The 22324-nt window shown below is 36.6% G+C and overlaps 2 protein-coding genes across 2 annotated transcripts; both read left to right on the plus strand.

Moving 5' to 3' along the window:
• Nucleotides 1–275: 275 nt before the first annotated feature.
• On the plus strand, nucleotides 276–4075 carry LOC113303321 (CCR4-NOT transcription complex subunit 9-like). Its single transcript, XM_026552355.1, has 9 exons — nucleotides 276–475; nucleotides 959–1030; nucleotides 1126–1215; nucleotides 1718–1760; nucleotides 2101–2207; nucleotides 2457–2552; nucleotides 2668–2858; nucleotides 2983–3052; nucleotides 3483–4075. Exons 1-9 carry the CDS (start codon nucleotides 398–400, stop codon nucleotides 3615–3617), a joined length of 882 nt encoding a protein of 293 aa, XP_026408140.1. The 5' UTR covers nucleotides 276–397; the 3' UTR covers nucleotides 3618–4075.
• Nucleotides 4076–16455: 12380 nt separating this feature from the next.
• Nucleotides 16456–20171, plus strand: LOC113303330 (ribonuclease 3-like protein 2). The gene is made up of 4 exons (XM_026552361.1): nucleotides 16456–17070; nucleotides 17438–17590; nucleotides 17689–18056; nucleotides 19785–20171. Exons 1-4 carry the CDS (start codon nucleotides 16666–16668, stop codon nucleotides 19972–19974), a joined length of 1116 nt encoding a protein of 371 aa, XP_026408146.1. The 5' UTR covers nucleotides 16456–16665; the 3' UTR covers nucleotides 19975–20171.
• The last annotated feature ends 2153 nt before the right edge of the window (nucleotides 20172–22324 follow it).

Genomic DNA, 22324 nt, shown 5'->3' on the forward strand with positions numbered 1-22324 from the left:
TTTCTAACTTTTACTAGTTATCATTCATGAGGATATAGTTGTAAAAGATACTTAAATATACTCCCCTTTCCTCCTTGTCTTAAAAATTATGCAACCCACAACTAACTCATCTAATTTGGGACGGAGAGAATCGCATATGTGGAGTGCGGAGTCTGTGGACTCTCCTTCTCAATATACCTACAATTGTTTCCTTTAATTATTTTTACTTAAACTTTTTTATTTTATTTTTATTCTATTTTGTGGTTAGGTTAGTGTTTAAATATGTCTAAGCAGCAGCAGCAGCAGCAGCAGCGACAATAAACGCTATCTACAAACACTCTTTTTTTTGGGGTGGTAAACTAATTCCATCTCTTCTTCTGTAAAAATAAATGTAGGTCAGCCTAATACCGATAGAAAAATGGCTTCTGCTGAGCAATTGGTACTCGATCTTTGCAATCCCGATCTTAGAGAAAATGCGTTGCTTGATCTATCTAAGGTGAGAAAAAAACCCTTACTTTTAATTCTATATCCCCTCAATTTGTTTCTGTAAAGGGTCGATTTATATATCTCGGGTGCACTTTTAGGGTTTGGATAATTTGAACTCAGTTTTGGGGAAAGTTGATGTAAGGAAGGAACTTTTCTTGTCTAATTAACGATTTCTGTTGATGGGTTTCTGCTTAAACAGATCGATTTTTACTTATATAGTTTGCATTCAAGTTCTAACCTAAAATTGAAAAATTGGACAGAAAAGACGAGATTCTGTTGAATTTTTTTCCTCTCTTGAGCTAATGTTCATCATTGTTGCATTAATTCCTGTTTGCATGTATTTTCAAGAGTATTAAAAGTTTGGCCTTTTGGGATATTTGTTGTAAAAGGGGGAAGAGGTGTAAGCTGGCTTCTTTCTATGATTGATCTGATTTGCTTGGCTTAATAGTTATAGCAATACGAATTCAACTTTATTTTTCCTTTTATGTATCAGAAAAGAGAGATATTTCAAGATCTTGCTCCTTTATTGTGGAATTCTTTTGGGACTATTGCGGCTCTCTTGCAGGTATCGTTATGTTTCCATTCACATCAAGCTAGGGGTTTAGAAGTTGGTTTATACAAGTTTTGACTAATTTTCTTACAAAACTTTATCTCTTGCAGGAGATAGTTTCCATATACCCTGTACTTTCACCTCCAAGCCTTACTCCTGGAGCATCAAACCGAGTTTGTAATGCGCTTGCTCTTCTTCAGGTCATTGTTACTACTAATTTTTTAGTTTAATGTATTATAGACTTGGTATATGTGGTTGAGCTCATCATAGTTGAAACATTACATGGAACGTAAAGTGATCATATCTTATTTCATAATGAACTGCATTAGGTGGAAATAGCAGGTCTTATTAATGCTGGTTACATACTTTACATCCTTGTTCTTTCATTAAATCATTTAAAACTTCGTTAAGTTACTCCCTGTTATACTCAGAATATTAATATAATTGTTACCTCTTGGTCCTTTTTAGTTTTACAGTCATACTTTTGGTTAAAACCTTTAATGTGGTTCAGCTATTGAACTGTTGATTGTGTTTTCAAATGTGATATATATGAGTTTTCAAATGTGATATATATGAGACTTCCTGTTTCACCTATGTTGGAATATGGAAACACTATCTTTCTTTCTTCCAGTTTCCCTTGCTTCAACAGAATCTGGTATAGCGATTTCTCTCATTCTTTTTCTCTTGTTTTTATTTGCACAGTGTGTAGCTTCTCACCCGGACACGAGAACGTTGTTTCTCAATGGTACGTTTTCTAAATCCTTATATACTGTATGAACTAGGAGTCATCCAATATTTGTGTATCTTGAATCAAAAGGTTTGGAGATACTTCCAGTGCATTGGTACCTCTTATTTAGACTGGATGTGTGCGAGTACTACTCTTTCACTGTTTGAAAATGCTTTCTCTATGGACTTATATGTGGACGCCTCAACATTTCAACTAATTTATGCATATCCTTGAAACAAGATTTTGCACCTTAAATACAATTGATATCTGTAAAATAATGGGGATTTGTTTATTCTGTAGATGTGTTTGGTTTTGGGCAGTAGTCATAATTGGTTATTTGGCATTCTATCTTTTGCAGCTCATATACCTTTGTATTTATATCCTTTCCTGAATACCACAAGCAAGACACGGCCATTTGAATATTTAAGGCTTACCAGCTTAGGTGTTATTGGTGCACTTGTAAAGGTACACACTTGCAGATTTTTTATGGTTCGCATTTTGTTTTCCATACTTTTTTTTTTGAATGAACAGATTGGAGGTGTGGGTTAAACCATATTTGTGTAATTTCTATCTCTGAATAACATTTCCAAGCTCAATGTGCAGGGTGAACAATATTAAGCCATTTTTCTACAGTGGTTACCTTCATCATGCAATAGCTAGATATATATTCTTGTAATATTCTTATTCAATTAAGGTTATGATCTTCTTTTGCAGGTTGACGATACAGAAGTAATAAGTTTCCTTCTCTCAACAGAAATAATCCCCTTATGTCTGCGCACCATGGAAATGGGAAGTGAACTTTCAAAAACAGTGAGTAACTAGAGAACAAATGTTAATAATTCCAAATCCTGTTCATGTTCATTATAAAAAGTCACTCTGGGCTCTGTTGATATTGTTGGTTGTCATTGTTTTTGTAAACACATAGGTAGCAACGTTTATTGTTCAAAAGATTCTGCTGGATGATGTGGGGCTGAGATACATCTGTGCTACAGCAGAGCGTTTTTTTGCTGTTGGTCGTGTTCTAGGAACTATGGTCGCATCACTTGCTGAACAACCTTCTACACGGTTGCTGAAACATATCATTCGTTGCTACCTTAGGCTTTCAGATAACCCAAGGTCTGTTTGTGGATGAGTACCTTGGCACAATTCTCGCACAATAGACCATCCATATTTTTCTGTCAATTACTTTCAGGCAGCAGTTAATGAATGTGATTTTGATCTCTTCTGCTTCCAAATGCAGGGCTTGTGAGGCACTGAGAAATTGCCTCCCTGACATGTTGAGAGATGCAACCTTCAGTCAATGCCTGCGTGTAAGTGCTACATGTTAACCGTCGCGAATGTTGCAACTGTTGGCTTTTCGTTCTCACTATGCGGAACTGAATTGTGCTGTAGTTGCATGCTTGCTTATGATTGCTTTCCAGTTCCAAATAAATGGATCAGTTCTCTAGCAATAAACCATATTAGCAGTAGTCTTTTCATAGCCCTCCTATAGAGAACATCAAACTGTCAGTACCTGGAAGATCGCAAAGGACCCCCTTTACAGAACTTAGGTTACTTAACAGTATTAAAGTTCAGTTTCGTTTCTTATTTAATCATGATAAATTTCCAGATGCGTCTGAATTTGTAAACTATGCTTTGGTCATAGGCATTCCACTGTCATCCATTTATCATTTTTGTATCTGAACTTTTTGGAGAACAATTCTTGTGTGATAACTTTTTAACATTTCCATTACTTTATAGGACGATGTAACAACAAAGCGATGGCTGCAACAGTTGATACACAATGTTGCATCCGCAGGAAACAACCGGGTGGCAGCTCTTCAAGCTGGAGGAGGGCTTGATCATTTACTAGCTAACCAGTCGAGGGTTCTTTAAGTTCATTTCCCTCTGACTGCGACTACTACCACAACTACTACCACAACCACAGCAACTACTAATACGTATTGTCTGCATCATCAGTACGAGTTCTAATTTGGTACTACGTACGTATATTGCTTCAGGACGAATGCGAGTCTTTCGTCGGAGCAGCAAGGGCACCCCAACCAGTGAAACGAGCCCTTCTCCTATCATCTTGATTATCTAGTGTTTCTAATAGATAATAGTAGTTTTAGAAAAAAATTGTTACAGTAATTATTTTGTTTATGTTTATAAATTATGCGCTCTTGTTCGTTAGAAAAGTTAGAAGTGAAAAGAAAGAACCGAAGATGTGGCTATTGGAACTTTCAGAGAATTCTGTTGAGAATTGCGAATATTGTCAAATACTACAATACTCTTTTGGCTTTTGCCGGATGAGTTGATGTGATATCGTTGTTAACAAATGTTTCTCTTTTCCATCGTCTGTGGAAATATTTTCCATATATACTTTAATTTTGGTCCAGATCAGCAATAATTAAGGCATGGTTACACAGGGTATGGGCTGTAGCTGGTGATATTTGCTCCATAGTCTACATTAGAGGTTGCGTGGAGACATTTTCATTTTCTTAACCGTTGCAGTTTTATCAACTGTGGTTGAGGCTCTATTTGAGTCACAGAATCAAATTTAAAATCGACGTCGCTTGTTGCTAACTTCGTAGTCCAGTCCCATCGTGGGACAATGAGGTAACTGCTTTCGTGACCCAAAAGACAAGGAAAGGAGCCTATGAATTTTTTTCTCCGAGCTATTCTGCAGGTGAGTGGAAAGACATCTAGAGTAGTGGGTGAATAAAGCTGGCATGACGGCTAATATTTCTCTCGGGAACCACATTAGTCCGTCTTTCTTTTTTTTTTTGATACGAGAAAGTGGGATCCAGGTCCCTACCCGAATCTAGCCAGTTGGACTGACCCCACTACCAGATCCTACACCGCTCAACCCACTATACAACTAATCTAGTACAAGCCTTTATAGCGGCGGGATTGAACCCCTGATTTCCTCTTTATTGGAGTCGATGGGATACCACTGAGCTATGATCTTGGACCCAACTGGCAGCTTAGTTTGTATTTATATTTTAGAGTAGTTCTAAATGAACCCAACTTTTAAACAATGAGAGAACCGTGAAGAGACATGAATGGTGGACCCCACAACTGGAGAGAAACAGAGGTCTCATTTATGGGTATTATTTGTGTCTACACGGTTTTTATTTAGTTTATTTTCACGGTTCATGGAGAATTTTTGTATATTTTAATTATTCTTTTTTACGACTCCTCTCTCATAATGTAGGACTCTTTTGCTCTCCCACTCATCTGAACTTTTCCTTCTTCCGACCATTTCTAGCCGTTTTTTCTGTCCCATTTCTAGCCCTTTTCTTTGTCCCCTACTGGATTAACGACTAGTTTTTATCGGGGTTTACCGATCTTTTATGCCGGATTTCTCTACTACTCTTTATGATCATCGTCTGTGAGTAAAATTTCTTGTCCCCTACATCCTTCTCATCTGATTTCGATGAATTATTCCAATCTAAATCATCTTCATGTAATTGTTTCAATACTTCAAGGAAACTCATCACAAATATTGCAGACATCACAGGAATCACAGACATCTCTGATAACACAATCACCACCATCTTTGGCAATCACAGTTATATCCTTGAGAGAGTCGGCATTTTGAAAGTTGAAACTACCAAGCTCAATACTATCATTCACAGTCCCCATTTCCACCCTAATCCTTACTTCTTTGCAATCACTCTAATCACAATACCCCAACTTTATATCTAAATTCTATTTTTCATCCTATGCTTGTTTCTATCTCCTTGGATCTCAATGTCAATCACACTATCAACCCTGATCAATTAGATTCTCGACCTCAACGTCCACAAATTGTACATGAGCAATTTAAACAAACAACATCCAAATTAACCAAATCCAAAAAACACAAATATCCTTACATATTTCAACAACAAAAAATAACCCCAAATTGTTTTAACAGAAAGCAAACCTTAACCCATCCCTTAACCCAAATAAACATCATAATCAAAATCAAAATCTATCTCATAAGATTGCAGGATCAGGAGAATGAGGAAAATCAATCTTACTTACTTCTGATTCTGGCGAGTCTTGCTCCGAATCCCTTGGCTGACACTGGAGTCCGGCTCCGAGTCAGGCGGAGGGATGGCTCATTCACACGTAGTACTGGTGCTGGAGAGGGCTGCACTTCGAAAGGATCGACTCGGCTCAGCTGAGCTTCTCCATCCTGATTAGCTTGCTTTGGTACGACAGTAGCTGGTTCTCCATCATCACATCCGGTCTCTAACTGGGTTGGATCGATGGTTGGTTGTGTTTCTCCTCCAAAAATAGCTCATCTTATCTGACTAGTTAGTGGACAAAAAACATCCATCACAGGAAAATGCATTGGGTCATCATGCCGCCAGGGCCGTGCCGCCAATTAACGAACCATCAATCTCGCCTCTGCAGGGAGAGTGGTGGATTGAAATCCAACCCTACTCAAGACGGAAACAAGATATTGATCAGCAGCAACAACAACACCCTCATGTACTTGACAAGGACCGAACTTGGGATGATATGCATACAAAATCTAGTCATCATCTTCAGACCCAGACCGGCGAGGCCAACAGCAGGAGGTGAAGACTCAGTAACATCCACATCATTCATATCTTCATCTTCTTCTCCTCTTGGAAGATTGTTAGTATCATCACTACTTGATGGCTTCCACCCCCTCTCTCATAATTCTCTTCTCGAATCACAAATGGGTTCTTGGTGTCCTGATTGATTGGCTCGAGCTTTGGATGATTGAAGAATTAAAGAAATCACTCAACTGGAGAATCAACCGACAACTCATGAACAACTCCTGGTGGTCTTCCTTGTTGCAAACACTCCTCAATTTTCACACTTACATTATGCTGCAAGTCATCCAAATGCCACGCAAAACTCTCTTTGAACTCTGGAGATTCACAACCTTGGGGAAAAGCGATTCTGTGCGGCAAACGATCTACACAATATTCATGTGGATACCAGTGAATTCGCGTCTCGATATCAACCTCCATCATTACTTTCTTGCCTTTCTGGTCCGCTTTCTTCTCAATATCAGTCATGGCGGAAGAACTGGTCGTTTCAGTACCAAGATGAAATTAGTTGAAGTTGAAAAGGGGAAAAAGAAACTAAGCCAATTTCCATCTATTGAAAGGGTTTTTTATAATGAATTTCATTGTTTGGTCTTGGGTCGTTCCACCATTAATTGACAGCGATTTCCAAGGAGAAACCTTTCTCTTCACTACACTTCTTTCTCCCTACCCTGTCGTTTCAAATTTCCTTCAACTAGATTATCATCACCTATACCCTACGATGAAAAAATCTTTCCAAACTCATTAACAAATACTCTTTTTCTTCTGTTGACAGATGGCGGGTGGACCCTTATACCTCTCCCACTTGGCAACAGGAAAAGTGTGGTGGACAAAGATGGATGGATCAAATCACATACCATCGGCACATACACATCTCAGAACTTCGACTGGCTGAATGAAAATTCTAGACCCACTGACTCGCAAGCTGACTCGATAACGACTTACTTCATGCGAAATACAAAGCCTAGTCGGAGGAACAACAGTAGGCAAAGCCTCTCAATCTGGTTAAATCCTATCTCTACTTATCCTCACATTCTTAAAGTTTTATTTCATGACAGTGTCCCTAAAATTGCTGGCAGCTCTACTGCTATCTTCTTTCATGCCTATTTTTCACACATAGGATGGAGTATTATCTAACTGGTAACCTTTATCAGAAAACTTACAACAAACAATCTAAGTATGATATCCTTACTTGTCCTGTGACCCTGCGGCCAAAAAAACAAAACAAACATATTACCTTAAACAGGAATAACGAGCCAACTAACCAATATACTATTGTTGATGGTGGTATTTAGTTCAGGGATAAAATCGTAAAACCCTATATTTAATGTGTTATGTTATGCAAAGAAATAGAGCCATTTAAAAGTGATGGGTGCCTACGCCTCTTTATTTACATATGTATTGAGCAACTCAGTATACTTGTATATATGAAATTTATTTAGAATAGTGTTGGTTGCAAAAATCCAGTATTCTATAAATGATATTAATCTCCCATCTGCATTATTACTAATGCATAGCTTGCTGAGTATTTTCACTATGCTATGTTCCCAGCCGAACTCTTAATATTGACATGATATGACAACTAATGTTCGTTCTCAGCTGAGCAGCATGAGTTTCCCGAAGTGTCAGGATTAAGATGTGCATGAAAGTACCAATCAAAGGCACGCAAGCTGTGATGCTCTCCGAGATAAAAATTAGTGATTTTGTATCAACGCACAAAATTCACGAAAAATTGATTAATTTTGTGCCAGCTCGCAAAATTCAATTTTTTCTAACCTAATTTTATCAATTTATAAAAATTAGGTTTTTTGTGGTCTGCGCAATATCCCGATCCCTATTGGTCGAGACTAAACCTAGGAAAACTAGGAAACTGATCCATCATGAAACTAGTAGGAGCAAAATCATACCAAAAGTTGGAAAACAAGAAACAAAAGGAAATTGCGACAAATAAAGGCAGCAGCAAAAGGGGCGCGCCCGACCAGTTTGCCCTAGCCGGCGCCTCCCCTGGCTGACCGGCCATGCCCTATATTGTTGTTTGTCGGCTCATCTTCCTCGTCAGCCAATAAAATCGCTCAAAAGTCGCAGAACTCTCCTAGCGCGTAGGCAGCATCCGCAATTGCTAGCCAAAGTAGGCTAGTCGAGACACCTAAAAAAGAGCTTTAATTAAGCCATTACCGCCCAAGAAAGACTTAAATTAATCACGGCCATCCAACTTGGCCAACCGGATTGAACGGCTTAGATCTAATCTGGATCGACCAATGTGGTGTCGTTATGTTTACCGGCGGCCCATCTTTGACTTCAACCAGTCACATCGCTTCTAGCCTACGCGCTATGCGCCGAATCATTAGCCAAAGTAAGCTAGTCACGCGGCCTATAAAAGTCTTAAATAAATTCAACGACAATCAATAACTGCCACAAATCATCCCAACCATCCAACTTGGCTAGCTGATTTGACCGACCTAGATCTTATTTTGGGCGACCAGTAAGATGTAGTTGTGATCACCGACCGCCGTTCTTCCATGAGGACTGATCGACTTTCCCTTAATTTACTCGAATGGCTCCCGACAGCTGCTCAAAGATGGTCGGCCGCGCTCCTATGAAGACCGTGAATTACGCGACTAACCAAAACGGGCTCTGAACAATGATGTTTCATGAGCATCGATTATTTTGAGTTGCTTGCTTAAAAGCGATGCTTTGCGAGCATTGAATACAAGTGATATTTTATGAATATCGATTTCACAAATAACTTAATTATTTAATCTAAGAGCATTGCATGCTATTTTTTGCGGCAAGTCTCACGACTCGACTTGTTACATATGACTACCTGCCGCCTGTAGCCTGCGCGTGATTGGTAGAAATATTTAGGTCTTACAAACAAGACTCGCTCAGTAACTACCATGTAGGATTTGTTCCATTCCTCATGTAACTTGCTACATATTTCCTACAAAATACTCGAGACATCAAACATGTCACAAATTGGGGGATGTTCATTATGGTATTGGTCTTGCGGTTTACAATGTGCTTCGTGCAACACGCCCATTATGAGAAAGTGTCAGGAAAGGCGAAAAGTTTGTAGTAGGAAGTAGTGGGATTAAAATCGACCAGTCTTCCCTTCATAATAGGCACATGGTTTTCACCATTTTGCACGATCTCCACTTCTCCACTACTCAACTGCTTCCACTTCCTATGAGATCAGAGTGTTCGATCATGACTTGTATGATTGATTTTCAATCCATTTCAACAAACATGAGTTCATTAACACAAGTTTCCAGAAAACACCAAGAGCTTATAGCTTAGATTCTGCGAGCGGGTTCTACATTCTGATACAAGTCATAAAACAACCACACTTTCATATTTCATCATTCTGATCTCAACACCTTCTTTGCTTCCCTCCATAAGATCAACCCTTTCTCCTTCATTTGGTGACTGAAGCAAGACTGGAACGTCCATTTCTTGGTTTAGGCCAGAATTTTACAGATTGATCTCTCGAATCTAAAGTACTCATGTGCAGTACATTTGTTTAGGGTTTAGATTTGTTTCTCGGCGACACACCCAATTTAACATTTTCAGCAGAATCAGCTTTTACACTACTACAACTATATACACTTTATTATCTTCTGTTTTATGGGTCATAGACAGGTCGCCCTCTTAAGGATTGCTATTAATCAACCAACACAAAATGATCAGCACATATATGCAAATATGGCACTGGAATCTTTCAGAAACCACATGGAATTTGTACTTCTCTTATATTGTACTTTGGAGTATTAAGAATAGTCCATCTCACCTACATAGTAACAACAAATTGTACTGAAACCTATCTAAGATTTCCAGTTTCACAATTCAAATTTAAGTGCACTATCTCAATCTTCATTTTAACATTCCGCTAGCTATCCCATTGTTTAGTAAGTCTCGTTGATAGTTTTATGTCCAAATCATCATTAGAGAGGTAGGAAAACTGGCTGGAAAAGTCAACTCAGGTCGTCGATCAACAATCAAACTAACTGTCAAGTTAATAGTCAACGCCTGGTCAGACATGATCAAAAGTCTAGGTCAAGATAAAAGTCCGGTCAAACAAGTCGGGTCAAGCCAATGGTCAAACAAGTCATTTGAGTTAACTAAGTCATGTCTGGTCAGATCTGGTCAATGAATTACCTCAGTCAGATGACTGAGTCAGGCAAGTTAAATCAATCAGACATCTAACTGGTTAAATGGATTCTAGCCCGAGCCATTTCACGAGCCGTATGGTCTAATGTGCCTTGATGGCGCATCATAAGTGATGTTGCACCATACAACAGATTCATGCTGAGCAAAAATCTCACCATGTTATACTTCACTTCAGCACATTTCATATAATATCTTCTTCTTCACCATTTCAATTCTATCAATCTAGCTAGAATTCCTATTACAACAATAATACATTCAGTCCGATTAAATCTCAGAATTGATTTATAATATAACAAACTCATCTCATAAATTACACTAATTGCAACCATACAATCACCTCTCTAATCTATCTTCATTCTACCAACTCAAATACGCATACACTATTCTGTACAATCACCAATACCATCACTATGTCTAACTGAAATTAACCAACACCAAAAATTTCCTTTACACTCAATACCCTCTCTTGTCCTTGTACATTCAAACACCAACAATTATAACCAATCCATGAGATGTTTCCGATTCAATTCAGCCAAAAATAGCTACAAACTTCTACATCAGTTCCATTAGTTATAACTTAACCATTTCTTCTAGACCTCTTTCACTCTAATTTCTCCCAGTCACAACCATTGTGACTAAACCTCAGCAGTATCATCCTAACTGCAATATTGATTCACTACATCAGACTACCACCATTTTTGCAATCCCAGTTACATTCAAATAACCTACTCTTCATATCCACCATCACCACTAACATCTTCCTAACCAGTTCTTGTTTCCAAAAAAACACCATCAACTCTACCTTTATCTCATACCACCAGACTGTAATCTACAACCATTACCACCAACAACATCTAACCTGTCATACAGACCCATCTATTCTAATCTCTGTAAATTACTCAACCATACAAAACCCTAATCTGTGAAAGAACTTGAAACCCTAATCTCCAATTCCTCCACTCATGCTCTTGTCAGAAATCAAAGCTTCAAATTAACCCCTTAATCTTCTTCTTCATAGTATGTTCTTAATTCTCATCCTCTATTATCCAATTTCATAATCAATTCTTAACGACGTCACTAGAAAGAGCCACATATGATGTTCGTAACTCCTTAATAGCATCAATCCTTGAAGAAGCCGCATTATATTTAAGTCAAAATACTTATACGCCTCCAAGTTAAACTCTCAATTTGCAAGCACTCCCTCAGTAGTGATAGCTCTAGCTTATATATGCATCTCATTAACCACACGCAGTATTCGTTCTACTCGTCTTGCTAAAAATGAGAGATTTTCATATTTCTTGATGGTAGAAATGTAGCCATATTTCTTCCATTTCTCAGCATACAACCCAGCATATCCAACAAGAAAACTAAACCCACCAAATAGTTCATGATATAAAAAGGCTCTCTAAATGGAGAATCAAAGACAAGTTCGGCACTAGGATATTCAATCGTTATATCTTTTTCAGTCATCATAGCATCCTTTCAATATTTGGGGAAACGTCATCTTGGGTTTCTCCGTCAACAAAGGTCTTAAGAGCAACATCCTCATGACCCTGGAATAAAGAGATAGTATCATCATCACCTTGGTCCACAACGATGCTTGTAACACTAGAGTCAGTTTCGTTTTTATAGGTTAGGGTGTTCCTAACACAAAAATCCAAGCACCAACTAGGAAATTCAGATTACAAGTGAACTAACGACATAAAAATTCATTATCAAGCATCCAACACATAAAAAAATGGTTCAAAGACATAAAAAACGTTTTACAACAAGTTCGTCAGGAAAAATTATGCATAGTCCTATAAGAAGTCAGGAGCTGGGAGTAATTGGTGAAGAATCTAAGAAATAGTAATACACTAAAATGTTTGTATAGATGTCTACTACAACATATCATAAAATTACATCAGTTGGATGAATGAAATAAAAGATGTAGACAAAATATTATACTATGTCGTAGCTGGAAAAAACCTGAAATCTTCCTAGAAGTTTGTTGTTTCCCTGATTTGGGCCCCTAAAGAAGCTCAAAACTCAAAATATTTCCTAACAGAAGATAGCTGGTCTCCTGGGAATCAAAACATTAGGGTGAATCTTCAAAAACGGACACTGTACGGAGATTTTACAACGTTTTCAATAAAGACCCTCATATATGAGTTTTCTGACGACGAATTATAACGAACTTCTTCATTCACTCACATAAATTGTCATTCATTCCATATTTAAGTGAGAACTTTATGCAACTATGAAGATAATAGGGCAAATTAATAAAATGACCTGCTTTTATACCCCTAACTAAAAACCGGCCAGTTTTTTAAGATCTTATATAAAGTGGCATTTCCGTTAATTATTTAACCTGGACCCACCACCGAGGTCAAACACGTTGATTTAGTCAATCATGCATATTAAAATTGCAAGTGTATCCTTACTGGATTATTCTTCTTCTCTCCCTCTTTTCATCGCCTTATAACTCCTCCTATTTCCTGCGTCTACTCTCTTTATTTCTCTTTCACATTTTCTTCATAGCAACGAAAAACCAGTCCCCAAACTTCAAAGCCGCGACAGAAACCAAACCCTCCATGAAAAAATGTTATGAACTGCTTCCGTTAACGATTCTACAAATTGACTAAGAATGATGTGCAATATTGGGAAGAAAAATTGGAGTTACGGTGATGGATTTATGATGCTCACAAAAGAAGATTTTTAAGTGAATTTATTTTTTAATGGCTGCAATGATAATAAGAGGCAACTTTGCCGCCTGTTATCCATGAGTGCAAACTTGTAATGGAAAATAGTATATTTCTTTTTGTTTTTTGGGTTTGGTTGGTACCAAAAATACAGGGGAGCAAAGAAGTTATGTTGTTGTTGGTTTCAAGTATAAAATGAGTAAATTAAGTGAATTGGAAGGATGGGTGTGATATAGATTTTAGTTGTAAGATTCTTGATCTGATTGTGGCTGTGAAATCAACAAATGAGTTGGGCGAGTGGATGAGATTAATCTTTTTTTTTATGAGTTGGAATGAGTCACAAATGTGATTGTTGTCAAATTTGGAAATTGTTGCAGTAAGAAGACACAAGATGGTATTAGTTATCGGCAACATACTCATGTTTGTATCACCAGCCCCACGTACACGAAGTGTTTGATAAAATGCCTAAACCATTAAGCTTATTTCTACCTGGTTTATTTGGCAATGGCTACTAGAAGTTTTTGGCATCAAATGGGACACGAAACTTTTGATAGGAGTCTGAAAACGAACGAGTTGTGTCTGGATATGAGTTAGAAGAGAATTTGGATGAGAGTCTTTGCCAGAAATCAGTGAGAACGAGTTATTATCAGAGGAACAAGTATGTTGATCGAGAAGCGAACAGATGGAAACAATTAAATTTTTAGGGGTTTTTTAGTCTTTTTCTAGCGGCAATAACTGACAAATGTCCAATTAACTGTTGTTACCCGTTTTTTGAATAAAACGGGATGGAAAATGTCAAACTCGGCCACTTTGTATAATGATTTGAAAAAACGATCAGTTTCTTAAATATAGTTTAAAAAGTTGGCCAATTTATTAAAAAGCTCATAATAATACAAGATGAGAACTTACTTGAGTGGTGACCAAACCATTTGGGGAGTTAGAGTTATTATTATTATGATTGGAATAGTTATTCTCTTCACTCAACTCAGAATCATGTTGACTTTCATACTCGTCTTCCGAAGATACTTGAGGGTCGTCATTGCCTTGATTATTAGATAGAATCTTTTTTTATAGAAAAAGCAAAAATAATAAACATTCATATTCCTTTCAAGATCATCAAAAACAATCATGCAGATAGGATACATACATCAGCACTCTCACTGTCAGATAATTCACCTTGTTGTCCAGACGGGGTAAATCGAATCTATTTAAGGCTTGAAGGAGCAAATCCCTGGAACTAAGATAACAGGGATTTTATTCCAAAACTTTAAACACATGGAAAAGAAAATTTCATAAGACAAACATCTACAACTAACCGGAGAAGTGAATAGAGAAATCACTGTATCCAACAACATTTCATCTTCTAATTTTTTTCTTCTTATCTCCCTAAGCTGGGGAGTCTCTTCGACTTCTGTAAATTCTTCACTATATATTCCGAGGCCTCACAAAATGCTCATACTATGATAAAGTCCGATAGACTAATTAGAACACATCAAATTAAGGAAAACACTTACATGTGAAGACTCTGGAATTATTTTTCACGCTTATCACCGGGCAGTAGCTTCAACTTTGGATGACTAGGTATTATGTCTAGAGCAGGGGTTCCATTTTCCGGTGGTGGATCTGTCTGTACGAAGTCAGAAAGACGCTCAAGTTATTGATTCCAGAAATCTTTATAACATGAAATCACAAACGTCATTTAGTCGGCATAGTCGATAAGCTATATATTGACGACTAATACTTAGCCGGCATGGTACTACTCAAATAACATGCCGGCTAATAACAAAATGAAACTCAGGAAACACAAGTTTTTCACAACATTAGTCGGTATTTTAGGATTTTTAAACTCGACGACTAATAATGCAACATCACTAGTCGGCAAGTTATTGGGTTGAATAGCGTGACGACCTTGTAGATATCACTGCTAGGGGATGAAAAGTCGCAACGATCTTCAACCTAGGAAGTCAACGACTATTAACTTAATATGAAAAGTCGTCAGGGTAAGCGAATAAAAACCCTAATGACTACATAACTGCAGTTACAAAATTTCGAATTTTTTGACCTAATTGGACATGCAAACAATAAAATGAAGTACTTGGGTGAGTTTATGTAATCACTTACTTTCTCAATCTCGTATTTTCTTCGGTTTGTTCACTCGCAGAGTTTTGTTCTTCACCCACTGTTTTTTCTCTCCCGTTGTTATTGTTGCATTTGCTTTCCAATTCCTTAGTCATCTCGATTCTATTAGTGTGTTTCATATGCGTCTGCAGTTGCATGTTTGAAAATTAACCGGCGATTGAATTTTCGAGTCGACGATTACAACGAATTAATCGACGAGTTTCAAAGGTTTCCGATGAAGGCGGGGCAACCTTGGCCGGTATGATAGAGGAGAAGATGAAATGAAAATGAAATAAGAAGATGAATTAGTTTAATTTTAATTATAATGTGTAAGGGTAGTTTTGTAACTTCGTCCATTTTGGCACCCCTTAGCCCTTCATTCGAGTCCACTTAAAATTTGGCTATCCCAATTTATCTGCGTATACCCTAATCCGGTCGTTTTTTCTTAATTGCATGATTATATATCTTCCTTAGAATCCATCAAGTTCTCATGTTTTCTCCCACCCGAGAAATAGGGCTTCGAACCCCGTAATTGACTAATGGAAGGAATTTGGACGTAGTCTAGAAATTTTCTTTTTAAATCTCTTTTTTTTTTTTTTTATGATATCGGAGTAGTAGAATAGTCCATGGGAATTTTTAGACAGTTGTAGTGTTCAAAGTTCAAACCCCAACTTTCCCTATGAGATGGAGCATGAAAACCCTATGGAAGGGTTCGACGGTTCTCAATTTTTCTTTTCTACCTGAAGTTCCGGTACTTCAACGTTCAACCCATCCACCAGATTGTCATCAAGCGACACAAGTACTAATGCAATTGTACGCTCGTCTCACAACACATTTAATCCTTTCATTTGACTTGTGATTGTATCCCTCTCAAAGAATTTAACGCTAGAATCAGAAATCTAACGCAAAAATAAAAGTAAAAGTAATCAGAAATCTAACGCAAAAGTAAAAGTAAAAGTAAAACAGCCAGTTTTCAGACACTGTCCTTGGGAATTATAACATTTCCTCGTGCTCCACACTCATTTGGATTTTACCTAACTCGAAACTGCCCCCTAAAATTTCCTCTGACCGACTTACCCTTACTTTACGCTGTAAATATTTGCTTACCAAATCCTATAGACTCTTTCTCTGAAAAGAGATTACTTCATCCACTGTGACAAATTCTGACTCAGAAAAGGAAGAAAGAAAGGACTTCAGTCAGTCAGTCCTTCGCTTTTTCCCTCCACTCTCTCTCTCTCTCTCAAATCAGAAACGCCTTTCTCGTCTGTATCAATTAATGAACAGAAAAAGTTATTAACAGAAAACCCTAAAAATAAACCAAGAAACTTCTTAATATACTTGTTCTGATTCAGTCACTGTTTCAACAAAAGGGGAAAAGAAAAACAAAACAAGAAAGAAAGAAAGATGCTTGCCCTAACCAATTACTCTTCCACCATGACATCAGAAGAAGATTTTCATTCAGAAGAGAATCTATCAGTGTTAGATGTAATTAAATCAACAACAATTTGGGTGTCATCGGTAGAAGAAATCATTCAATATAGATTTAGAAATAAAAGTTTATTAGAAGAAGCATTAACGCATTCATCTTATACTGAATCACCTTCTTATCAAAGGCTTGAGTTTGTTGGTGATGCTGCTTTGGGCTTAGCCGTTGCTAATTTTGTTTTTTTAACTTATCCTGATCTTGATCCTGGTCAGCTTTCTCTACTTCGTGCTGCTAATATTAGTACTGAGAAACTTGCCAGAGTTGCTATTAGACATAATCTTTATCCATTTATGCGACATAATGCTCCTTCTCTTGATATTAAGGTACGTAAACATCCTTCCTTTGCTCTGTTTCAACTTAAAACTTATTGGTTTTTTCTTTATTTTTTTGTGTTTGTGAAGGAAAAATTGGTTCACAATTTAAGGTTTAAGGGTTTTGATTTGAAACCCTTTTATGTTACTGTGATTCTTGCATGATTAAAACGCCTTTTGACTTTGTTTAAATGAAAATTGGGTCTGGATTGCTGTGTTAAAAGGGTTTTAAGGGGTTGATGTTGTTATTTTTGCTTCAAACTTGTTGTTTCCTGTTTGTGAGCTTCAAGTTTAAATTGTTTCTTTTTTTCTTGTTTGGAGTAAATTTGTTGATTTTAATTGACGAGGAATTATTCTGTTGTGTTGCATGAAAAACTAGGTGAGAGAATTTGCTCTGGCAGTACAAGAAGAGGGAGATGAAATTCCACATGCTGGAAGTGTTAAAGCACCTAAGGTTTTAGCTGATCTTGTTGAATCAATTGCAGCTGCAATATATGTTGATTGTAATTTTGATTTAAAGCTTCTTTGGGAGGTACTTTATATTGTAACATCTACAAAAAGTTCACTAATTTAGTGTGGTGTTTGCATAGTTTTTCGTTTACTTTAAGGGGGGGAATTTGATGTTTGCAGTACTTTAGTTGGCTGTTGGAACCGATTGTAACTCTAGAAACCTTGGAGCAGCAACCTGTGACAATGTTGTATGAGGTTTGTCAGAAGCAGGGGAAACATGTAGATATTAAACATTGGAGAAAAGGAACGAGAAATATTGCTAGTGTTTATGTGGATGGCAAACTCATAGGATCAAGTAGTTCTGATCAAAAGGATATTGCAAAAATTAGTGCTGCGAAAGAAGCTCTTGAGAGAATGTACGAGATGGGTTCTTTGCCTTTGGAAGATGGGAGTATTGTCAAGCTGGATGACTTGCAAGAGATTGAAGGTGCAAAACAAAAATTGAATTCACTTTGCACCAAGAAACGATGGTCAATGCCAGTTTACAAGTATGTACTTTCTCCCATCTCAACCTCAAATATCAGTAGTTAAATTATTATTCTTTCCTTAAATGAAAACGCATAATTTGTAGTATACCTGATACGTTTCCTATACTAAGTGAACTTCTGCGTGCATATTAAGTATTTTATTATAAGAGAACACATGTATGGAAGATTCATTGGTAATGCACATTAGAGACATCTTCGACGGTTTTGTTATTATCGATTCATAGCTTGTCTGTAATATTTTGAGAATCACTTGGCGTGTTAGGATTTTGATTAGATTAAAAGTGATTTGCATCTTTGTTTTGTCAATATCAATATTACAACTTGGATTTAGAGAAACCTATGTTTTCCTGTAATGTATCGATTTGGTTATTAGCTCACAACAGTATTGAATCTAACCTATAACAATGTGTTAGTGTTTGAATTGACTTCTTGAAGTGCACCTATGCATGAGCTTTAGCTCAGGAATTGTGGTGTCCAGAAACTTCGCTAATTGCTTATGAATCTAATACTAATTTCTCTATCTATCGTTACTTAGTTTTTTCATTTTTTATCATGCAAGGTTTCAGGCTTAGTAAGAGTTTTGTATTACAAGTACTCTAGAGTGTTTGTCAAGTTTTCTTTTTTGAGCACAAAAATTTCTGTACCTAATAAGCTTTCAGATACAGTTATGTATTTTCTCTTCTCTTCAGGTCTGGGAGTTGTTATCTCACTTTTTAAGCTACAAGACTCTGCCTATAAATAGAGATCCCTAGATCGTTGAGTGAATCAAAAAACCTGAGAAACTTTTACTTCAGATTTTTTAATTTCCCAATGTATATTCTCTTGCTCTTGTGGAATCAAAAGACTTCTGCCTCGAGAATGTAGGACTTTTATTGCTTCTTTCATGTCAAAAGCTATCAAAAGAATTATGTAGCATGTGCAATAAAAATCCTTGCTTGGTTGAGGCAGAAGTAAATCTCTTGAATCTGTAAGAGTAGAGTCCTTACATTTTGTGGAGGTTAAACATATGAAGGGAAAAATCCCCCAGGTTTATACATTCAGTCGGTAATCTCGAGACCTCAAGTTATTTGTAGAGTCTCTTAATTTAAGAAATGGAAGTAACAGCTTTTCTACTCTAAGAGAAAGGATAATTGATGACTCAGAAGAAGTACAAAAAGGCTTTGGTAAATGAATTAGTAAAAATTAGTTAAATCTGAACACTTTCATTATGAATGTAGAACCTAACCATGTTACTTGTTGTGGTAACTTCGATTTATTACATTTTGCATGGTAGTAGAAGTAGCTACTGTACATTCAAGCCGTAGCTTATGTTTATGATGTATGTTTTTTCCTTCCTTCCCTTAGTGGTATGTTGCATTCTGTCAAAAAAAACCCGAAGATTGAAGTGAAATATGCCAGTGTGTTTACGATGCTCAAGGGTCAAAGTTAAAAAGCTTTGTGCAAAAACTACAAATGTTGTATATCATATTTGCTGAAAGGAAATATTGAATTTAGCTTCCTAGGGCTTGGTCAGTACTGGTCTCAGCCATTTCATTTCTGAATCTTGTTTTGCTGATAAACGTTACTTATATGCTGTTAATTTACAAGAATACACTTGGTTGTTTTGTATCTTGAAGTTCAGCATCAGATAGGATTTCGACTGTGGTTTGTCTACCAAGTTTTTGAATCACTCTCTTATCTAATTACAACACCTCTTTCCCTGCACAATGTATTTGGTGTACTTTGCAGAGTTGACAAAGAAGTCGGGGCTGCACATGAGAGAGGATTTGTATGTTCCGTACAGATTGAAACTGCCGCAGGTACTTATGTGACATCAGGAGATGTAAAGACAAAGGTGAAGGAGGCTGAAAATTCTGCAGCTTCAATGATGTTACATGGTTTAGAAGACCCAAAATTTGGATTGGGAAAAATCTCCTGAATAAGGGGAATCCCTGAAACCCATTAAAATTCGGGTTCCTGTGCATTTAGCTGTACTTTCATGTTATTTGTGTTCTTTTAATAAACTAGTGTGTCCCATTTGTCTATGTTTCTTATTGTTACATTTTCTGTCATACTATTCTGCAGATCCTTTAATTTTCATTTAAATGAAGCTCCATTTGGTGCTTGTTTGATTCCTGGGATTACGTTTGGGCTTATGCATTTGTCCCATATTCTTGATCTACAAGGAAGCAATACAGATAGTGAAGAATCCTGTTTTGAGGCATAGTCATTTTTTTTAACCTAATGGTGCCAAAATAGGGTTTCCATCACCATCCTCTTTTTTTTTTTGTTAATGGCATAACTGCTCTTATACGATTAGTGTTAGTGATTATGATTAGATTTAATGATAATGATTAATTAGTAATATTAATGATTGATTAAAGTTAAATTATTATTGGCAAATTGTGATTAGATTTAATGATAATGATTTATTAGTAATGTTAATGATTGATTAAAATTAAATTATTATTGACAAATTAGTAGAGAGATCAGATTTATGTGAGAGAGTTTGAGAGGAATGATTAAAATTAAATTATTATAGGCAAATTAGTAGAGAGATCATATTTATGTGAGAGAGTTGGGATTTTTAGTAGAGAGATTAGATTTATGTGAGAGAGTTGGGATTTTTGAGACGAAGAAGAAGAAGTGAAAAAAGAACTTGGATTTCGGGATTTTAGTGGCCAGAAGTGACCAAAATATGTGATTCAAATCAGATTCACAGGTATAGTTGTAGACGATGTTTAATCTTCATTTTTTAGGTTGAATTCTTAAAAAAAAGGCCGAACTTTTACGAACTTTTTCGGATGTTCAGTGCTGGGTTTGGCTATAGATTTACTAGCCGAATCTTGTTGGGAAGAACCGTTTGGCTTATTCGAACTACAATCGTTGTTGGCTGAACTTGTACTACGTTGTTTGGTTTTTTATAAGTTGCGACTTATAGAGTACATCCGAATTTGGTAATGTAAAAACACAATATACAACTGCTTTCCAATATGAGCCGAACCTTGCCTTGGTGCGACATTTTTTATAGGTTTGTCTAATAATCTAATTTTTCGAACAAGTCGAACATGGATTTGTCCGAAATAAACAAGGTTCGGCTGAAAATAATATATTAGATAATCAGTCGAACCTAAAGGTCTTCTTCATTATAATTTAGGTTCGGCTGAAAACGTGATATTTTAATATATGCCGAACTGTACTTCTGAAACATAAAAACACGAAGAACAAAGATCTGGTTCCAATATGCGGATTTGGAGCTAAATCTCTTGCGCAACACTTCATACGATTCATTTTATACTTGTGGTTTTAATCAATGATCAAAGGTTTATGAATCAACAATTAATCGACGATAAAAAACAAAATCAAAACATTTTGATAATGATTAGATTAGGTTAGGAATGAAAATGTTTTTTGATTTTGAAAATGATTTTGTATTTTGATTAGTTTAGGTTTATGTTTTAAATTTAGGTGAAGGATATTTAACTAATTTATAAAATAATTAAGGACAACTTACTAATCTACCCACTACTAGGACACCCCTTATAAACCCACCCTAGATAGAAAAATAGTTTGGTATGCCTCAAAACAGGTTTCGATAAAGCACCATATGTTATATGTTGATGTTCAAATCTACGATGGTGGACTGGGTTGGATAAGAATATACTAATATAACCGGTCATGAGTCGGTTCGAGAGATTTTGGGTTGCCATGTCGATTTCACACATTTTGGTTCAATATAGTACTCCCTCTGTCCCACTATTAAGTTTTTTTTTTTTTTTTGGATGAAGGAATGAGGGGCTTCAAAGAGCCCCTAAATTTTATTTATTTGACTACCTCATTCAAATTGAGGTTTGAAGGATTACATATCAGAGGTGGTAGATAAATACACCCTCTTGTTTCATCATTGTACATTACATAGTGATACAACAACTGTGTAATGTAACTTAGATTTTTTGGGATTACATAAAACCAAATAGCATGGAAGAGACTAACAGAGGTTTTGATCTTACAAGTGAGAAATATGATGCACTGAATAATATCATAATCGTTCCCCAAATCGGCTTGTTGACCGTTGATTGCATCACCCCCAATTACCTTGTCTGTAATGTTCTTCAATTCAAATTGCAAACCATGTGCCTTTGTTTCATCCACGTGAGAAGAAGTTGTATCAAAATCCTTAATAATCTTCCACATAAGTAACCAAAAAAGATTTCGTCCAACATAAATTATCTTCTCTATTCTTCCTTCTACGGATCTGGATGGATGAAATTGTTGAATCAAGATTAGAA

The sequence above is a fragment of the Papaver somniferum genome, chromosome 1 (genome assembly GCF_003573695.1).
Source record: "Papaver somniferum cultivar HN1 chromosome 1, ASM357369v1, whole genome shotgun sequence".
NCBI lineage: Eukaryota > Viridiplantae > Streptophyta > Magnoliopsida > Ranunculales > Papaveraceae > Papaver > Papaver somniferum.